At 42.0% G+C, this 18,559-nt stretch overlaps 1 protein-coding gene and 1 long non-coding RNA gene across 2 annotated transcripts; one reads left to right on the top strand and one right to left on the bottom strand.

The window, feature by feature from the left end:
• Positions 1-2,164: 2,164 nt before the first annotated feature.
• Positions 2,165-6,304, bottom strand: LOC144455923 (uncharacterized). Its single transcript, XR_013484782.1, has 3 exons — positions 5,435-6,304; positions 4,753-4,804; positions 2,165-2,919 (listed from the first exon to the last, which is right to left on the bottom strand). It is a non-coding gene; the product is annotated as an uncharacterized LOC144455923 (long non-coding RNA).
• Positions 6,305-6,574: 270 nt separating this feature from the next.
• On the top strand, positions 6,575-7,973 carry LOC110211379 (protein SET-like). The gene has a single exon (XM_020990630.2). The coding sequence runs from the start codon at positions 7,084-7,086 to the stop codon at positions 7,900-7,902; it is 819 nt and encodes a 272-aa protein (XP_020846289.1). The 5' UTR covers positions 6,575-7,083; the 3' UTR covers positions 7,903-7,973.
• Positions 7,974-18,559: the final 10,586 nt, after the last annotated feature.

Below are 18,559 nucleotides of genomic sequence, written 5' to 3'. Positions count from 1 at the left end.
AAAGAATGGTGAGTAGACTGTTTTGTTTAGAGGTTAGAATATACACAAACAGGAACTGTTTAAAATGAGGATGGAAAGGTATTTAGGGACTAGATTGTGAAGGGACTTAAATGTCAGGTTGGGGGGGCGGTATAGGACTTGATCCTTTATGCATTGGAGAGCCACTAAAGATTTTTGAGCAGGATAGTGAATGGCAGTGTTAGGCCTGAGCCTCAAGAAGATGATTCAGATAGGTTATGCAGATAGATTTATGGGAGAAGGGAATAAGCATCTTTTAATTGTCTAAAATGTAAAAGGTACTGTGCTAAGCACTTTTACAAATATTATCTCATTTGATCCTCACAACAACCCTGCAAAGTAGATACTATTATATTCATGTTACAGTTCAGTAAAGTGAGCCAGACAGAGGCTAAATGATTTGCCAAGATCATACAGCTACTAAGTGTCTGAGGCTGGATTTGAACTCAGGTTTTTCTGATTCTGGGCCCAGACCTCTATTCACTATGGCCCCTCACTGCCTCTGATTGAGGATGGGTGGTAAGGTCAATGGGGTGAAAACTGGCAATTGGGATACCTGTTGGGAGGCCATTATAGTACAGGTGGTCTTTGTCCTCAGAAGCACAAACGTTGTGTATTTCCTATACCCATAATCCAGTCTCAGGAAACCGCTGTGGTCCTTTCCTCTCATGAATAGGTGCAGGGATATTCTGGAATGCCATCTCTCCACATTTCTGCCTCTCCACCCTTCAGGACCTCATCCAAATCTCATCTCTAGGAAGCCTACTCTGATCCCTCAGTGATCACCCTTCTCCTCTTATCTCTTAGTGCTGACTGCCTTTCAATGGCCTGGTATGGCTGAAGATGCAGTGTAGTATATGCCAAAGAGCTTTGGATTTGGCGTCAGAGGCCTTTTATTTAAATCCCAGCCTTGCTGTTTACTACTTGTGCAGCCTTGGAAAAGTTATTTCCCTGCCATGGACCTAATTTCCTCTTCTGTAAAATGAGGGGTTTGGACTAGATGATCTCCAGGATTCTTTTAGCTTTAAATCTTTTGCATATGTCACATTAGCTGCCCCCTGCTGTGAGGTAGTGCTGCTATTGTTTCTCTTTGGCTTAGAGGCCCCTTCTGAGACATAAGCTGCAGTTGTGTGTGTGTGTGTGTGTGTGTGTGTGTGTGTGTGTGTGTGTGTGTGTGTGTGTGTTCTTCCAGTCATAACCTCTGGAATAGACCAAACTCTATGGCTGGATAGAAAGGGAGAGAGGTCTATAAAAGAGTCTCATTCTCCATTCCCTGGTGGGCCCAACCAGCTTTGGGTAGAGTGGTGTGATCCTGAGTCCTAGGTTACATTTCTGAGGCAACAGGAAAAAGGAACAGTCTAGCAGAGAATCAGGAAGCACAGGCGTTACAATCTGGCAGAGGTATCATGCCCATACACATACCTAACTCCCTGTCTAATTTCTGTTCCAAGAGGGCTGCTGGTCCCCACTGGTTCGTGAGAAGAAAAATCTGACAGTCTGTGAGAAAGGCTTCCATACTGGGGATGTGGAACATCTAGCCCATCATGTTAACTAATCCCAACTCTTGCTATCATTAGCATGACACAGGGGAAATAAAATTTGGACTCAGTTACCCAGTTTCAAATCCCATTTCTGACACTATTTGTTTGACCTTGGGCAATTCATTCAACCTCTGTGGGCCTCAGTTTCCTCATTTATAAAGTGAGAGATTTGGAATAGATAGACTCTAATGGCCCTTCTAGCTTGAAATTTGTGGTCCTCTGATCCTTGTCACCAATATAGCTCTGGCCATAAGTGGAATAAATGTTGGCATGATGGAATAAATATTCATCGATTATGAGTGTATTTCAATGTTTCAATTAAATGAATGTTTATTAAGTACCTCACAGGGGCAGAATTAACCCTATATAAAATTTCTGGGGCAGCTAGGTAGCACAGTAGATAGAGCTCCAGTCTTGGAGTCAGGAGGACCTGAGTTCAAATTCGGTCTCAGACACAACACACGGCACCTACCAGCTGTGTGACCCTGGGCAAGTCACTTAACCCCCCATTGCCTAGCAAAAAGCAAAAAAAAAAAAAAAAGACGATTTCTCTCATTACAAAGCTCATGGTTTAAGTGCAGAGAAAATACACAAAGGACACAGAATGTGATTATATAGGGTGTTCCAAAAGTCTTTAATGAAGTTTTAAGCTACTGGAGCTTAAAGGCAGGACATGAAGACAGGTCTTCTTGAGTCCAAGACCAACCTTATATGTCACACTGCCTTTAGAGAGACAAGAAAATTGGCATAGGGGTTGATAGTTGCTGATGTCCTCTCAGTTCTCTGTTTTTACTAATAATTCAAAGTGATTTCTCCCAATTGTTTGACATCTTTTTGTCTTCAAAATGGGGTTGTCTCTAGTGGGGATTTCCTCTGCTTCCACTTGGTTCAGTCCAGTTGCTCTTCCTGATAACTTCTTAAGTGCTCTTCTTAAGATACTCTTCTTAAGTGCCATTTCTCTTCCTTCATATAATTAGGCACTGAGGTATTGAGTCTAAATGTTTGTCTACTGTCATTGATGATTAAACTAGAGAACTATGGATCACTGGCACATCTGCTAGTCCAGCTGTTGTCCTTCCAATTTTCTTTAGTGATGCTTTTGGTGTAACCTGGTTTAGTTGTGTAGCATGCCAAGTTTTATGTAGACTAACTGCTCTTTCTACTGCTTTCATATACATCATATACATATACTTATATATGGAAATACTGCTTTTAATCTTCTGATATTCTTTTTAATATTTTGCAAATGAGGTTGTACTCTAAACCAATGCTGCCTTTGCCTGTCATGTCTCTCCATCTTACAAAAAGATCATGTGTTTGCTGGCTGTTTCTTGGCTCATAGAGCTTCACATCAGCTAAACTGTAAGAAAAAGAGATAATCAGTCATTGCCTTTGCTAAATTAATTTCCTATATTTCAGATTCAATAGCTTTTTAGAATTGGTTAGGCTGAAGCTTTTTAAATTAGCCAATATGTCTTCTTATCTTTATCATTTCTTGTAATTTATTGTAAGTTTACTTTTGATTTAACTAGTTGATGCTCTGACTGCTGATTCAGAAATGACTCTCACTTTAATAACTGGTTATTTCCTCTCTATTAAATTAAATTCAGTTTTTGTGATGTTGTTTAATAATTATCAATGCCATGTCCCAAGCCTTCACATTCTCTAACATGCAACTGCTTTCTTCCTTGGCCCTTCCTTTCCACTGCAATTTCTGGAACTACCATTTAATTATTTAACAGACTTCCCTTACCCTAGATTTCTTTTTGCATTTTTCATCTTCATATATCTATGGAAACCTAGTTTTTTTTCAGAAGACACTATCCAAAAGATGCCACTTCTAATGTCAGCTATTGCTTCTTTCACATACTTTGATTATACAACGGGCAGGAGTAATTGACATACTTGTTTTTCCCCTCCCCACAACTTTCAGACTCTTGTGTTACCATTACTCAATAACTTTTCCTGGGGTTCAAATTATTCATCTATACCCATCTATCCAAGATCCCTATTGCTGTGATCTACTGGCCCCTAGGTCAGACTCTTTTCTCAAGGAGTTCAGTACCCCATTTATAGTCTTGTTCTCTATTACAGCTTCTAGCTGATGTCCCTCCCTGACCTCTAAACATCACAGCTTTTAAATTAAAAAAAACCACAAAGTAAAACTTCTCAAACTCCCATGGCTTGGAACTTCACCCTACTTAGCTACCCACAGGGATGGACATGTAATGTCTCTGTATCACCAATAAATGTGCCACCTTCATAATTGAGACTCTGACATTCCCTTTCTGATTGCAATAACCTGTTCTTCTGTCTCTTCCTCTGCCTTATTCCTCTTAAAATATTCTTTGTCTTCACTGTAACCACCAACCATCCTTCCTCATCCCTATAGAGGCCTTTTCCTCATCTTCACTGTCTTGACCACATATTTCCTTTGCCTCCAGATCTTATTACCATTTATACCTTGCTAGTCCCCAACCATAATGCCGACTGGCCCCACTACAAATTCATGTTATTTTTTCTCAAATATGTTCTTACTCCTCAATATGATAAAACTCTTATTTTTCCTTGAATACCTCAATCTCCTTAACTGTTCAAACCTTCTCTTCCTGACTCAAACCCTCATTGCCTTTTTCACCTTCTCTCAGTAGATATTTTCACCTTTTACTTGTCTACAAAAGAGGCAATTCACACAGAGTATCCTTTTCTTCCCTACTCCAGTATCTCAAAATCTCTCCACGTCGTCCTTCCTCAGCACCTCTACCCTTGGAACTCTTCCCTCTGAATGGAGAGGGTAAAGGATGGAGAACTGCTTCCATATCCTCCACTATTTAAAGGTGAGCATCTAGGGAATTTTCTTCATCATTTCTTCCCCTCCCCTGCCCCTCGTACCCCTCCCTCTGATTGGAGAGGATGGAGGATGGACATTGGAGAGCTTCTTCAAAATCTTCCAATAATTAATTAATTAATTTTAATTCTCTCATCGTTTCCTTCATTTCTTACCCAGCTACTTTCCTATTCTCCAGGACATTCATCTCCAGATAGTTATCATTCTGCAAGATGAAGTCAACTCAGAAACTCACCCCTTCGCAGCAGTCCTCACCCCTCCCTTCCTCTCTCTGGTTGGAGAGAGCAGGAGACGGCATCTAGTTGTTCCTCCTCCACCTAAGGCTGGTACTTAGGGAATTCTTACCATTTCCATTCTGGATATTTTCCTGGGCTTTATCTTTTCCAGAAACATCATTCTGCAAGATGAAATAAACATGGCAATTCATACCTCCATAGATTATTTCTCACCCTAGCCCATGACTTAACCTCTGGCCCCTTTTTATTGACTCTGACCCACTCTTTACTTTTTTTTCTCTTATTTGAGAAAATAGTGACTCTTCTCTTTGTCAAGGTCAAGTCTTATACCTAAATACTTGATCCCATTCCCTCCTAACCCCTTCCTTCAGGAGCTTGCTCTACTGGTCATGACCTTTCTGTCTATCATCTCCAATATCTCCCCATTTACTTTTCTTGTCCTCAGTGCCTAAAAAGAAGCTAAGGTTTGCCTCATTTTTAAAAAAACCACCACTTGCTCATCATCTTTTCAAGCAACTGGCCCTTATCTCACTTCTGTTTTTACCAGTTCCTAAAATCATCTGTGGCCTAGAGTTTAGCCAAGGATTCTTAATCTTTTTTTGTGTCAAGGTTCCTTTTTGCATTCTGGTGAAGCCTATGAACCCCTTCTCAAAATAATGTTTTTAAACGCATAGAATAAAATACATAGGATTCTGAAGGAAATCAATTATATTGAAATATAATTATCAGAATATTAAAAAACAAAAGAAGTTCACAGACCCTAGGTTAAAAATCTTATTCTATTTCCTTACCATCCAACCAGGGGCTGAACCCTGGTTCTCAATAATACATTGTGATCTGGCTTCTGATCTCACCACAACTGTCTCCAAGGTCTAACAATCTCTCGACTGCTTCATCTGACAGTCTTTTCTTAGTCCTGGGCCTTCTTCTCTGCAGTTTTGTATACCAATGACTACTCTTTCCTCTTCAACATTTTCTCCTCCCTTGGCTTTTATGACATAGCTCTCTGATTCTCCTCCCACCTCTGTGACCATGCCTTAGTGTCCTTTGCTGGATCATAATACATCTCCTGCCACCCAAGTACAGTTGATTCCCAGGGCTCCTTTGTGAGTTCTCTTCTCTATCCTTCCTTCCCTCTCTCCTGCCTCTCTGTCTCTGTCTGTCTTTCTGTCTCTCTTTCTCCCTCCCTCTCCCTCTCATCTTTTCAGTTTTCAAGGGTCCAAGTGTCTTTAAGCAGATAATTCCAATATCTATATATACAGCCCCAATTTCTGATCTTTCATCTCCAATTCTTTATCATCAAACTCCTCCTAGATATCTCTTAGGCATCTTAAACTCAACATGCCTTCCACCTCTAAATCTATTTTATACCCCCAAATGAATTTATTTCCTTTCATGCTAAGCATATCCTTTGCAAACATCCTTATTTCTATCAAGGGCACTACCAGTTCCACAATCACCCAGGTTCATAACCTCAGAGAAAGAGGAGACAAAAAGGAAGAGGAAAGGGACAGAGGGGGAGAAAGACATGAGAATTACAAAGAAGGAGGGAGAAGAAGAGAAGGAAGATAGAGAAAAGTTGGAAGAAAAGGGAGGAGGCAGTGAAGGAGGGAGGAAGGGGAAAAGAGAGAGGAGGAAGGAGAGAAAGGGAATGAGAAGGAAAGGAAGAGAGAGGAAGGAAAGGAAAGAAAGAGAATGAAGAGGAGGAAGGGGAAGAGACGAAGGGAAGGAGAAAGAGGAAAGAAAGAATGAGAGGAAGGGAAGGAGAAAGAAGGGGAATGAAGAGGAGGATGAAAGGGAGGGGAAGAGAAAGTGAAGGAGAGCAAGGGAATGGAGGGGAGGGAAAAGGGGAGGAGAAAGAGGAGAGAAAGGGAATGAGGAGGAAGGGGAGGAGAAAGAGGAAGAGGAGGAGAAGAAGGAGGAAGGGGAGGAGAAGAAGGAGGAAGGGGAGGAGAAAGAGGCAGGGCAGGATGTGAAGGAGACAGTGGTAGGGATGGTGCTGGTGGCATCCTGGGCATGACAAGAGCTGGCTGCCCCAACTTGGGGGAAGGAGGAACACGTTAGCATCTTTGTATTCTAAGCAGCCCAGCTCCTACAGCGTAAGCCAAAGTTCAGACCCTGGTCCACATTGCCCCGGCCTCCGCCCCTTCCCGTTCTCCTCTTCTGTCTCCCCCTCCCCGCCTCCCTGCTGGTGCGGCCACACGGAGAGATCAGGTGCCGACGGAGAAGGAGGCGGAACATCAGCATCAGCACCAGCTCCAGCGCAGCCGCAGAGAGGACGGAGGCAGAGCCAGAGCCAGAGCCGGCCTGAACTAGTGATCCCGGCGAGGGCGGGGCGTGGACTGAAGCGAAGCCGCTTCCCGGGCGTGGCGTGTGAGGTGAGAAAGCAGCCGCCCCACCGCTGGTCCACTTAGGAGCCCGTGAGCGCGTAGAGAGCAACATGTCAGCGCCGGCGGCCAAAGTCAGCAAAAAGGAGCTCGCCGCCAACCTCCACGAAGCCCTTGAGACCTCGGAAACACAGCTACAAGAAGCAGTCGAACGAATCGATGAAGTGCAGAGTGAAATAGACAAGCTGAATGAGCGAGCCAGTGTGGAAATTTTGAAAGTGGAACAGAACTATAACCAGCTCCGCCAGCCTTTCTTCCGGAAGAGGTCCGAGTGGATCACCAAAATACCGGACTTCTGGGCGACCACCCTTCTCAGCCACCCTCAGTTATCCTCGCTGCTTGGGGAGGAAGATGAGGAAGCCCTGCATCACTTGACTAGGATTGAAGTGATAGAATTCGAAGACGTGAAATCGGGTTACAGAATAGATTTTTATTTTGATGAAAACCCTTACTTTGAAAATAAAGTGATCTCCAAAGAGTTTCACCTTGATGGAAGTGGGGATCTCGCTTCAAAGTCAACTGAAATCCATTGGAAATCTGGAAAGGACTTGACCAAGCGCCGGAAAAAGATCCAGACTAAAGATGGCCGCAAAAGGTTTCGAGAAGACAGCTTTTTCACTTGGTTCTCAGACCATACCGATGCTGGGGCAGATGAGTTAGGAGAGGTCATCAAAGATGATATCTGGTTAAATCCCTTACAGTACTACCTGGCATCTGATACCGATAATGAAGAAGGGGAAGAAGAAGGAGATGAGGAAGAAGATTTGGAGGACAGTGTTGGTGATGAAGAGGAAAGTGAAGAAGAGGAAGATGATGGGGAACATGATGATGAAGGAGAAGATGGAGGGGAGAATACAGGCCAAAATGACTAATAGAACATTGATGGATTCCAAAACTCCTTTTAGCTTTAAAAAATGTCTCCAGTTCCTGGGTGCAAGTTTCAGTCTTTTTATTTTCATTTCGTGTGCAGTCACCTTGTTCTCTTGAGGGTTCTTTGTTTCCTCATACCATAGTTCACAACTTTCTTGTTTCTGGGGGCACAGGGAATACTTTGAGCAGAATGCAGTGGGACAAATCTCCACCATTGTCTCTTCCAAATTCATGTTCACCCTTCTCTGTCCCAAAACAAACTATTAATAAATTCATAGGATTTTCATATTTATAAATTCATAGATTTCAGATTCATAGATTTAAAGCTGGAAGGGACCACAGAGACCATTCTAGTCCAATTCTGTTACATATGGGGAAACTGAGGCTTGGTGATGTTCATTGACTTGCCCAAGGATACACAGGTATTGGCAGAGGCTATGCTTGAACTGGGGTGCTTTGATTCTAGGGCCAGTGCTCTTTCCTTAATCTCACATGTAGTGCTTTTTTTGGGGGGGAATGGGGAGAAATTTCTGTGTTCAGGGGTGAAAGGAAGTGGATGGGTACTAGACTCGGTTGTAGTAATACATACAATTATAGTCTCCCACTCCTTTCTGATGTACAGTGCTCAGAGATTACTCTATGTCTCTGTGTGGTTATGGAAAGTTAGCATTTACCAACATGCATCTGTCTACTTTCTCTTAATGAAAAAAAAAATAACCTTTAAAAATCCATGGGGTTATGGCAGGTCAAACGTGGCTTTGAGGTGTTTGGATGGGTAAGTAGTCTTCTTGACAACATCTCTTCTCCTTTGGTGTGTTTAATTTCATGTGTAAAAGTATTATTGAAGTTTAGGGTAGCAGTTTATAAAATAAAAGCCTCTCCTAAGGATGAACAATAACAACAACAAAAAACCAAATAGAAATGTAAAGTTCTGTTCTTGGGTCCAAAAAAAATCAACTTGACAAGTACTTGAAGATGAGGGAGGTGTGGCTAGACTGTGATTTATCTTATTTAGAGCACTCAGGTCAATGTGAGTCAAAAGTACAACGTGGCAGTCGAAAAGGCCAATACGGTCTCAGGCTGCATTAAGAAAAAGAAGCATAGTGTCCAGAACAAGGCAGGTGATAAAGTGAATTTTACTCTATTTTGGTTATACCATATAGAGAATGTTCTGGGCACCACCACCTTTTAATAAGGATATTGAGAAGTGGAGCATGTCTTGAAAAGAGCAACCAAGATGTTGACAAATCATATCTTGTGCCAGTTGGAAATAACTGGGGTTATTTATTTGGCATGTGAGGGGAGGGGCAGGTATCTTCAAATATTTGAAGGGCTGTCAAGTGAAAGAAGAATTAGATTTCAGAGAAATTTAGGCTTGATAGGAGGAAAATCTTAACAATAAGAACTTAATCAAGTGAGAGGTGAGTTGCCTTGTGAGAAGGTAGTGAGTTTACCCATCATTAGAGGTCTTTAAAGTGGGAATGTTAAGGGAGTATGTCTCAGGGTGGTTTGGGCAAGATGGTTTCTAAAGTCCCTTCCAAATCTGAGAATTCATGATTCTTTGAAATATTACCTCGTCCAGGAAGGCTTAGCTAGTTGGGGGACCCCTGCTTTTTGTTCTACAGAGTTTGGAGTCTGAAGCTGAGAATCTTCTGCTGGGGAGATGAGAGGCTTCAGTAACCAAGATTCCGGAGGGAACAAGACAGGAAAACCTGAAAACTTGATTGTCTGGTTCCCAGGCAAGGGTTTCTGCTTTTTCTAAAAGAGCTAGAGGAGGCCTGTGAACTTTAAACTAAGAGAGACCCACTTTTCCCTAAAAAAGAGATGGTGAAGGATTTCAGTAAAGCCAGAAGCAGGCAGTGTCTGATGTAGATTTTGAGTCCAATAGAGCAGTATCCCAGAGTGCAAGAGAGAAGACACAGAAGTGAGATGGTGGTGATCACTGTGGCTCTGTAGGGTAGGTGTGAGTCATCCCTCCATACATGTGCCTAGGCCACATGTGTTCCCTATATTGTGATTCTCCATATGCGTTCTCTATGTGTGTCCACTTATCCCACTGATGTTTTGTTTTTGTGGGAGAGAGAGTCCAAGGTTTGTTGAAAGGAGAGGGACAGTTTCTTTTCTTTCTTTCTTTGGCTACTTTGCTTACTGTAGCATTTCATTAGATGCCTTTACTTTGAACTAACTGTATTCTCTGGCTGATTAGCGAAGGTAAGCACTGTGCATCCAGTGCCTGAGCTATATAGTTTTAGGGTATGTAGACCTACTCTGAACCTAGGTGGTCAGTTACCTGAGTGACCCATCCTGCAGCCCAGCAAATTGTTTGTGTGTGTGGGGGGGGAGAGTTGCTTCCAGGCACCACACTGTAATTATCTGTTTTTGTCCTTTTAGTTTAATTGTCCAAGTTTTCTCAGCAAAGATACTAGAGTGGTTTGCTATTTCCTTCTCCAGCTCATTTTACAGATGAGGAAACTGAGGCAAACAGGGTTAAGTGACTTGCCTAGGGTCCCACAGCTAGTAAGTGTTTGAGGCTGGATTTGAACACAGGTCTTCCTGACTCTAGGCCTGGCACTCTATCCACTGCACCACCTAGCTACCTGTCCTATTATTTGGGCAGGTACTGTACATCTAGGACAATGTTCTCTACACAATAGAAATTTGGTAAATTTGGTAAATGTTTGCTGAATCAATGAATGGCCATGGGGTCAATGCAGCTTTCCAGCTATGTGAGTGTGCGATATGTGTGTGTATATGTGTGTGTGTGTGTGTGTGTGTGTGTGTGTGTGTGTGTGTGTGTGTGTGTGTGTGTGTGAGAGAGAGAGAGAGAGAGAGAGAGAGAGAGAGAGAGAGAGAAAGAGAAGAGAGAGAGAGAAGAGAGAGAGGAGAAGAGAGGAGAGAAGAGAGAGAGAGAGAGTGGGTGGGGAGGGGCTGGGCGGGGGGACAAGGAGTTATGAATTCTTTGTAGGAATCTTCATTATCCATTCTTAGCAGGGCCTCATTTATTGTCCTTGTTCCTAAACTCAGGTTCTAATATCCTTCCCACCAGAGCTCACTATAATTTTTCCAAGGGCCACCCCTCTCACTCCATTAGTCTGTCAAGCACCCAAGGGCATAATAATTTCCCTCTGCATTCCCCAACCTCCTCAAAAAAAAACCCAACAAAAAACCTCATGGATAGTGGGGAAAACCGAAGCAAGAGTTGAATCTAAGACAGATTTTATTGGTTTTAATCAGGAGTGTTGCCAGGGCTGAAACTTCTACAGACCCAGGCAGGTGCTTCCTCCCTTTGTGCTTCCTTAAGAGTTTCTTATGAGTCCTAGGAGTGTCTACTTCTTTCTGCTTCTAAAGGGAGGGGGACCAGTTTGGTATCCCTGAGCATCTGGGTTCTGGGACCCCCTCCACCTTGCAGGTCCATTTTCAGGGGTTTGGGCTCAGAAGTGTGGGAGGAGGAGTGCTCTAAAGAGAGAAGGGTTAGGAGCAGTGGCTGCTAGGCATCTATGGAGAGAAAGGGGAAGCACCCAGAAGTACAGGTTTAGGAGTTTAAGACTCAGTAGAGATCCTTTCTTCCATGTCAGGCCCCATGTTTCAAGACTGACAAGCTCTGGGGTATCTAGGTAGTAGTGCAGTGGATAGAGCACCGGCCTTGGAGTCAGGAGGCCCCAAGTTCAAATGTGGACTCAGACGCTCGACACTTATTAGCAGTGTGACTCTGGGCAAGTCGCTTAACCCCAGTAGCCTTACAGAAAAAAAGACAAGCTCTGAGAAGACAGGTGTCCCCTTCAGCTGTGGGAGGAAGCAAAGAGAGGACTGAGGTGAAAGGTCCACTATCCTCTGCCCCGACACACCACCACCACTCTGATGGCCGCCCTCTTCCAGCTTTCCATTGCCAGTCCTTCCGCAAAAGTTCAGCTTATCATTTCTCCATAGGGCTCCTCTCTGCAAGGAGGTTGCCTGCATGAGGGGGGTGGTATTCTCTTTAAGCTATGTTCTATCAAATAGATAAATAATTTTTTAAGTTCTTTGTTCCAGGAACTTTTCTAAGCACTGTGAGTACAAATACAAGCAAAAAACACGATAGTCTCTGCCTTCAAGGACCTTACATTCTGATGGGGGAAGCAACGGAGGTTTTACTAGCAAACCTCGTGATTAGATCCCCCTGACAGAGGAGCACTTTAATGCCAGACCCAGGGAATGATGGAACACCCACTAGCTGCCTATGTCAGCTGTCTGGGGATCCCTTGGGACAGATCAGTAGTCCTGACTTACTAAAGGCATTGGCATCATGACTTTTCAACCCCAACCTGAAAAGGGTGGAAGTCAGAGCAGAGAGTAGCCTGACACCTGAGGGACACACTTGAATGACTGAGCATTGGGCCTCCCTTTTTTTTCTTTTCTTTCTTTCTTTTTTTTGTTTTTGGTTAGACAATGGGGTTAAGTGACTTGCTCAGGGTCACACAGCTAGTAAATATCAAGTGTCTGAGGCCAAATGGATTTGAACTCAGATTCTCCTGACTCCAGGGCCAGTGCTCTATCCGCTGTACCACTTAGCTGCCCCTGAGTCTCTGTTTTCAAGTCCTGAACCTGTACATTTCAGGGAAGAAACCCTGGCTTACCAGTTCAATCTTCATCCCCAAAAGTCTCACTATGAAGTACTTAGTAACTTGTGAGAGTCCAGAACCATCAGAGGAGTTATTAGACAACATGAGAGCACATGCAGGAGGGCGAGAGGTTGGTGTATAAAAGACAGATCTGCCTTTACTTTTCCATCTGAGGCAGTGTGTGCCCAGCCCAGTACCTGGCTTTTCAGTTGCTCTTCAGCCTATAAGGCCTAGTCCCTCCTGTCTGTGGAACTCCAAGAGCTGCCTGTCTTCAGCCCAGTTCAAATATTGGTCAGCCTATTCCATTAAGCCACTCAGAACACCTGCTTTTTGCCATCAAATTCCACATCTTTAAACTTTTAATTAATTATTCCTTTCACCTGTTCAATTTAAAGAAAACGTGGATCTCCCTGTGGACAGCCATCCCTTACAACCCTCCTCATTGATAGCTGCTCCTCTCACTCTACATACACATATTTCTTGCTGCCTGCAAAAATACTTTATCTTGCCCCTCCTTAAAAACCCTCACTTCATCCATCCATCTCTGATAGCTCTCATCCTATATCTCTCCTTTCTTGTCTAAATCCCTTGAGAAAGTCATCTGCAGTAAGTATTTCCACTTCCTCTTCTCACACTCTCTTCTCATCCCTCTGAAGCCTGGCTTCTGACCTCGTCAACCAAAACTGTACTCTCCAAATTCACTGATCTCTTAATTGCTTAAATCTGCTGTTCTTTTCTCAATCCTCATCTATCTCAACCTCTCTGTAACTTTTTATACCATCATCTTCTGTTGGACATTAGGTTTTTGTTTTTTCATTTCCAATATCTTCTAGGTTGATTATCAATAACTAATACATGGTTAAATTTTTCATAGTTAAATATTGCAATATCAAAATGAATAAAAATCAAAGTTGATATTAAAAATAGACTAGCAGGAAACGTTTTTGTTAATTAACTTCCCCCCCACCATTGCCAAAATATATATTAAATCAGCTGCTCCCAATTCTATGCTCTCTATAAGCTATTTCCATCCATGGGGGGAAATCTAGCATTTGAAAACTTCTACCACTAACCTCAAAATGTTATTGAGATTCAAAAGATGAAAACATTCTATGAACTGCAGAGGAGGTATAGGGAATGAAAAACTTAGATTTAACTTTCCTTTGGCCACACCCACAGGGAGTAGAGTGACCTGGGGAATGACCTACCAGATGGGTGATTTTACTCAGACGCCCATGATTTGGGGTCTCTGTCCTAGAGTAGCAAAGTGGGGGTTACACAGTATACTTCCTGCCCTAGGGCATAATCTCTTCCTCTTTATCACTGGTTCCACAGTGTTTCCTTAGTGTTGTTGTCACAGACAAACTCAATTTCTTCAGTTATTTTAGAGTGTGAATAGACCTTTGACTATAACTTGCAAAGTAGCACCTCCTTTAGTCTAATTCATGCTTTCCATTTATTATTCATCCTCTTCAATGTTATGCTGCTTACTTCCCTTGAATCTTAATTGGAGAAAACCAGAGAAACATATTTTCCAGCATGCCAAATTGTATATTCGCAGATAAGGTAGCCTTATTAAACTCAAATAAGGTTTGCTACTGGCTGGGTAGATGATATGAACAATGAAATGACACCAAAAAAAGGGCAACATTGTCCCATAGAAGATTACATTTTGTAATGTAGAGACTTAAAAACATTTAAGCTGTCTTGTTTTAGTGTCTCAGAAAAAAAAGAGAACAGTGGGAGGGGGACCATGTTCTATTTTACTTTTCATTTTCAAACTGTTTTACAAAGAAATAATCATGATTTAGTTGGGGAGGCAAAAGTTTCTTTCTCAAAGAATTCTAAAACATGAGTAAGCATAAAAATGGTAAGTGAATAGATTCCATTGCGTATTTTACAAGATATGAAGTTTCTTCTTCTTTTTTTCTTTTTAGGCAATTGGGGTTAAGTGACTTGCCCAGGGTCACACAGCTAGTAAGTATCAAATGTTTGGTCTGAGGCCAGATTTGAACTCGGGTACTCCTGACTTCAGGGCCGATGCTCTATCCACTGCGCCACCTAGCTGCCCCGAGATATGAAGTTTCTTGTATTCAAATAGTGGTTTTAATCTAAGGTTGAAATAGAAAACAAACATTTAATTCCACAGGGCATCATGACCTAAGAGTTCAATTTGTGTGGATTTATCTGCTCTTGAGTGTAAAAGCCTTCTGTAACTGGAAAGTAGGGCAACCTGTCTGGAGTAAAGAATTTATGAGACTGAGTCACGTGGAATCGGTCTAGAAAGAAAGTTTGGAGTCAGATTGAGAAGGGTTTCAAATGCCAAATGGATTTATATGTTATTCTAAATGTAGTAGGTAGCCACCGAACCTTCTTGAGCATGCCGCTACTGTAAATAGTATAGCTTCTAGCAGACTAGCCTTACCAAAAAAATCCTGTAACACAGGGATTCTTTACTTTGGTTGTGTCATGGATGCCTATAGCTAGCAAAGTCAATAGGCCCCTTTCTCAGAAGAATGATTTTTTAAAATAATTGAAGGAAATGCTAAATTTCAGGTAGAGGCTAGTGAAAATAAAGATAGGATATTTTCCCCGTCCAACTCCATAGATCTGCAGAAATTTATCCAAGGACCTTTGGGGAGGCCCTGTGGATCCCAGGCTAAAAACTCCTGTTATAACATTAATGCAAAGCACCAACTTTCCTCCCCCTACCCAATCCTCTGGTCTGTGAGGAGAGGGGACAAAGGGAAGATGTAGATCAATCTGCTCAGGGAACACTAAGAAAGCCCCTTCCTTTTAGGGACGTGGCCCAGAATAGAGGAAAGAGAACTGGATATGAAGTAAACAAGCCTGGGCTAGATACCTGGCTTTTTCCTTACTATCCTTAGGGTTTAGGGGAAATCTCCTTCATTGGGTCTGAATTTCCTTCTCTGTAAAAGAGAGAGTTGGGTTAGATCAGAGGTGTCAAACTCCCTAGTGCAGCCCAAACCAAATTAAATGTAATTGGGAAGTATTTAACAAAATAAATAAAAATACAATAGAAAATAGATAATAATACATTTGAAAATTAAGTCAATATACAACCAGCAGAGATCCTTAGCCCCCTGTTTCTATTTGAGTTTGACACCACTGGGTAAGATGATCTCTCAGTGCCCTTTGGAGCAGCTAGTTGGTACAGTGGATAGAGTACCAGGTTTGGAGTTAAGAAGATCTGAGTTCAAATCCAGCCTTACTAACTGTGACCTGAGTAAGTCACTTAACCCTGTCTGCCTCAGTTTCCTCCCCTATAAAATGACATGGAGAAGGAAATGGCAACCTACTCCATTATCTTTGCCAAGAAAACCCCAGATGGTGTCACGAAGAGTCAGACACAACTGAACAACAATAAAGGTTCCTTCTAGCTAGTAATCCTATGAATCTCTAACCTCATCCTTAGTTTCAGCATAGGAGTGGGTATCCTTCCCCAGGAGGAGTCTCCCCAGGGCCTAAAGGAAGGAATAAGCAGCTCTAGCCCTGTTTTTATTTTTGGCTCCTACTGAGGATCTAAGCCACCTCCCTCCTCTGGTCACTTCCTTGAACCTGGAACTTGAGATAATACCAATCTGATCTGAGAGCACCCTTCTCTCTTTCTTCTTCACCCCCTTACCCTTCTTACCACCCTCAGTGTGGGATGCTTTTGTAGTGGGACTTGTGCAGACTCTTGCCTTGGAGTAGTCACTCTCATTCAACATGACCAGAGGGCATTAGAAAGAGTGATAGAAGGAAGGAGAATTGGAAAAAAAGATTATAGAACTTAGAAGGTATCTTGAAGACTATATAGCTAGCCTAGTGTGATGGGAAAAGTGTTGACTTTAGAGCCAGGAGACTTGGGTTCAAATCCCTAGTAGATGGATGCCTTTGGGTGTGTTACTTCACTAGCTCTAAGTTTCTTCTTTATACTGGGGATAGTAATAGTAATAGTAATAGTAATAGTAATAGTAATAGTAATAGTAATAGTAATAGTAATAGTAGTAGTAATAGTAATAGCAATAGCAATAGTAGTAGTAGTAGTAATGGTAACAATAATAATAATAGTATTTATATGGTGCTTTAAAAATGCTTTGTATGTGGCTGAATAAGTTGTGGTGTATGATTATGATAGAATACTGCTGTGCTATAAAAATATGAGCTCGATGATTTTAGAAAAAACATGGAAAGACTTGCACTAAATAACGAAGAATGAAGCGAGCAGAATGAAGAGAACATTGTATACAGTAACAGCAATATTATTTTTAGAACAACTTTTTAGTGAATAAGTTATTTTGACTATTATAAGTACCCAAATTAACTATAAAATACATAGGAAGAAAGACACTATCTGCATCCAGAGAAAGAACTGATAAAGAGAAGTATGTATAGAATAATTTCACATATACACACACACACACACATACTTATTTGTGTATAATGGTAGCCATCTTTACTGTGGGGAAGGGAGAAGGGAAGAAAAGGGAAGAAAGGGAAGGAAAAAAAGAGAAATTTCCATGATAATGTGTTGTATATTTGAAAGGAATAGCAAGTTGTGTATAGTAGATTTGCAGTTTCATATGCAATCATCTTTTTTATTGTTCTATGTTATGGAAATGTTTGTTTTATTTATTTATATCTCTTTAATTAAATATTTTATTTTAAGTATTATTTAAACATATTTGTATGATATTTATTGAACTAAAAATAAAAATTTAAAAAATACTTAATATACGTTAACTCATTTTTTTCACAATAGCCCTGTGAGGTAGGTGTCATTATTTTCATCCCCCTTTTACAGACATCACATCTATACTATCAGTTTCATAGAATTATTGTGAAGAATGCACTTTTGTAAACATTAAAATCCTCTATGAAATGTAAGTTACGAATTTTACTCATGGGGCCATGTGCATGGCCCAGTATTTTGGGGATAAGAGCCCTTCTCATGAGCACTGTCCTAGGCCCAGTCCAGTTGGCTTTCATGGTGCTGGTGGGGACCACAGAAAGGAGCCACTGTGACAGTAATATGCCCAAAGCCACATATCAAGTAAGTTAGTGAACCAGAAGTTAAATCCACATCTATTGACTTCAAGTGTAATGCTCTTTTCAGTGCAACAAGAGCACTTCTGGGAGAAAGTACTTTGGCTGGCCCCCTTCTGTGGGAAATGGGCTAAAGGGCATGTGTGACCCAGCAGTTCCTGGATGGCCCTTGGTTACCATGACGTGTGTGTGTGTGTGTGTGTGTGTGTGTGTGTGTGTGTGTGTATGGGGAGGGTAGCGTGATGGAGCATTGTGTCAAGGTGCTCTCTTTTCATTCAGTTGCTGTCTTTGTTCCCCTTTAAATAAAGAACACTGGCAATGTTTGCAGTGAGGATAGAGGTTTGGAGAAATGTTTGAGTTTGAGGAGAGACACTCCTTGAGGTGTAGGGACATAGCAGAGAGGAGCCAGCCATGAGATCAAAAGTCTTTTCCAGGGGCAACTAGGTGGTGCAGTAGATAGAGCACTGGCCCTGAAGTCAGGAGAACCTGAGTTCAAATCTTGCCTCAGACCAAACACTTGACACTTACTAGCTGTGTGTGTGACCCCGGGCAAGTCACTTAACCCCCGATTGCCTAAAAAAAAGTCTTTTCCCTTTTGGGGGGCATATCCAGCGTCAACTCTTGCTTGGACTTCTAGACTAGAATGAGGAGGTGGGGAGGGGATTCCTTTCCCCATCTGTAATGGTTGCTATAAGCACATGAAAGCTAGAGCTTATGTTTACCTGGGTAAGCCTGAGCAAGAACATGAAGTCCCTAGTTTCTTCTTTTGAGTTATTTCTTTCCCTGAGCGTAGGTCACACTGCACAGTGATCCTGAGGGATGAGTATTGGCAGCTTTGCTGGCTCTCTCATGAGTCTGAGAATTCCTGGTTTTTCTTAGTTGCTACTGTCTTTTCCATCAGGAGGTGATTCCTGCAATTATGCCACTTTTTGGAGGAGATAACCACCAACATATTCATCCTAAATTGGAAAGGAACTTAAAAAGCAATGCTTCACCAGTCAGAAGATCTGTA

This window comes from Phascolarctos cinereus, unplaced genomic scaffold (assembly GCF_003287225.1).
Source record: "Phascolarctos cinereus isolate Bilbo 61053 unplaced genomic scaffold, phaCin_HiC Scaffold_2;HRSCAF=192, whole genome shotgun sequence".
Taxonomy (NCBI): Eukaryota; Metazoa; Chordata; class Mammalia; order Diprotodontia; family Phascolarctidae; genus Phascolarctos; species Phascolarctos cinereus.
The sequence above is the reverse complement of the archived record's forward strand: the minus strand, read 5'-3'. Positions and strand labels throughout refer to the sequence as shown.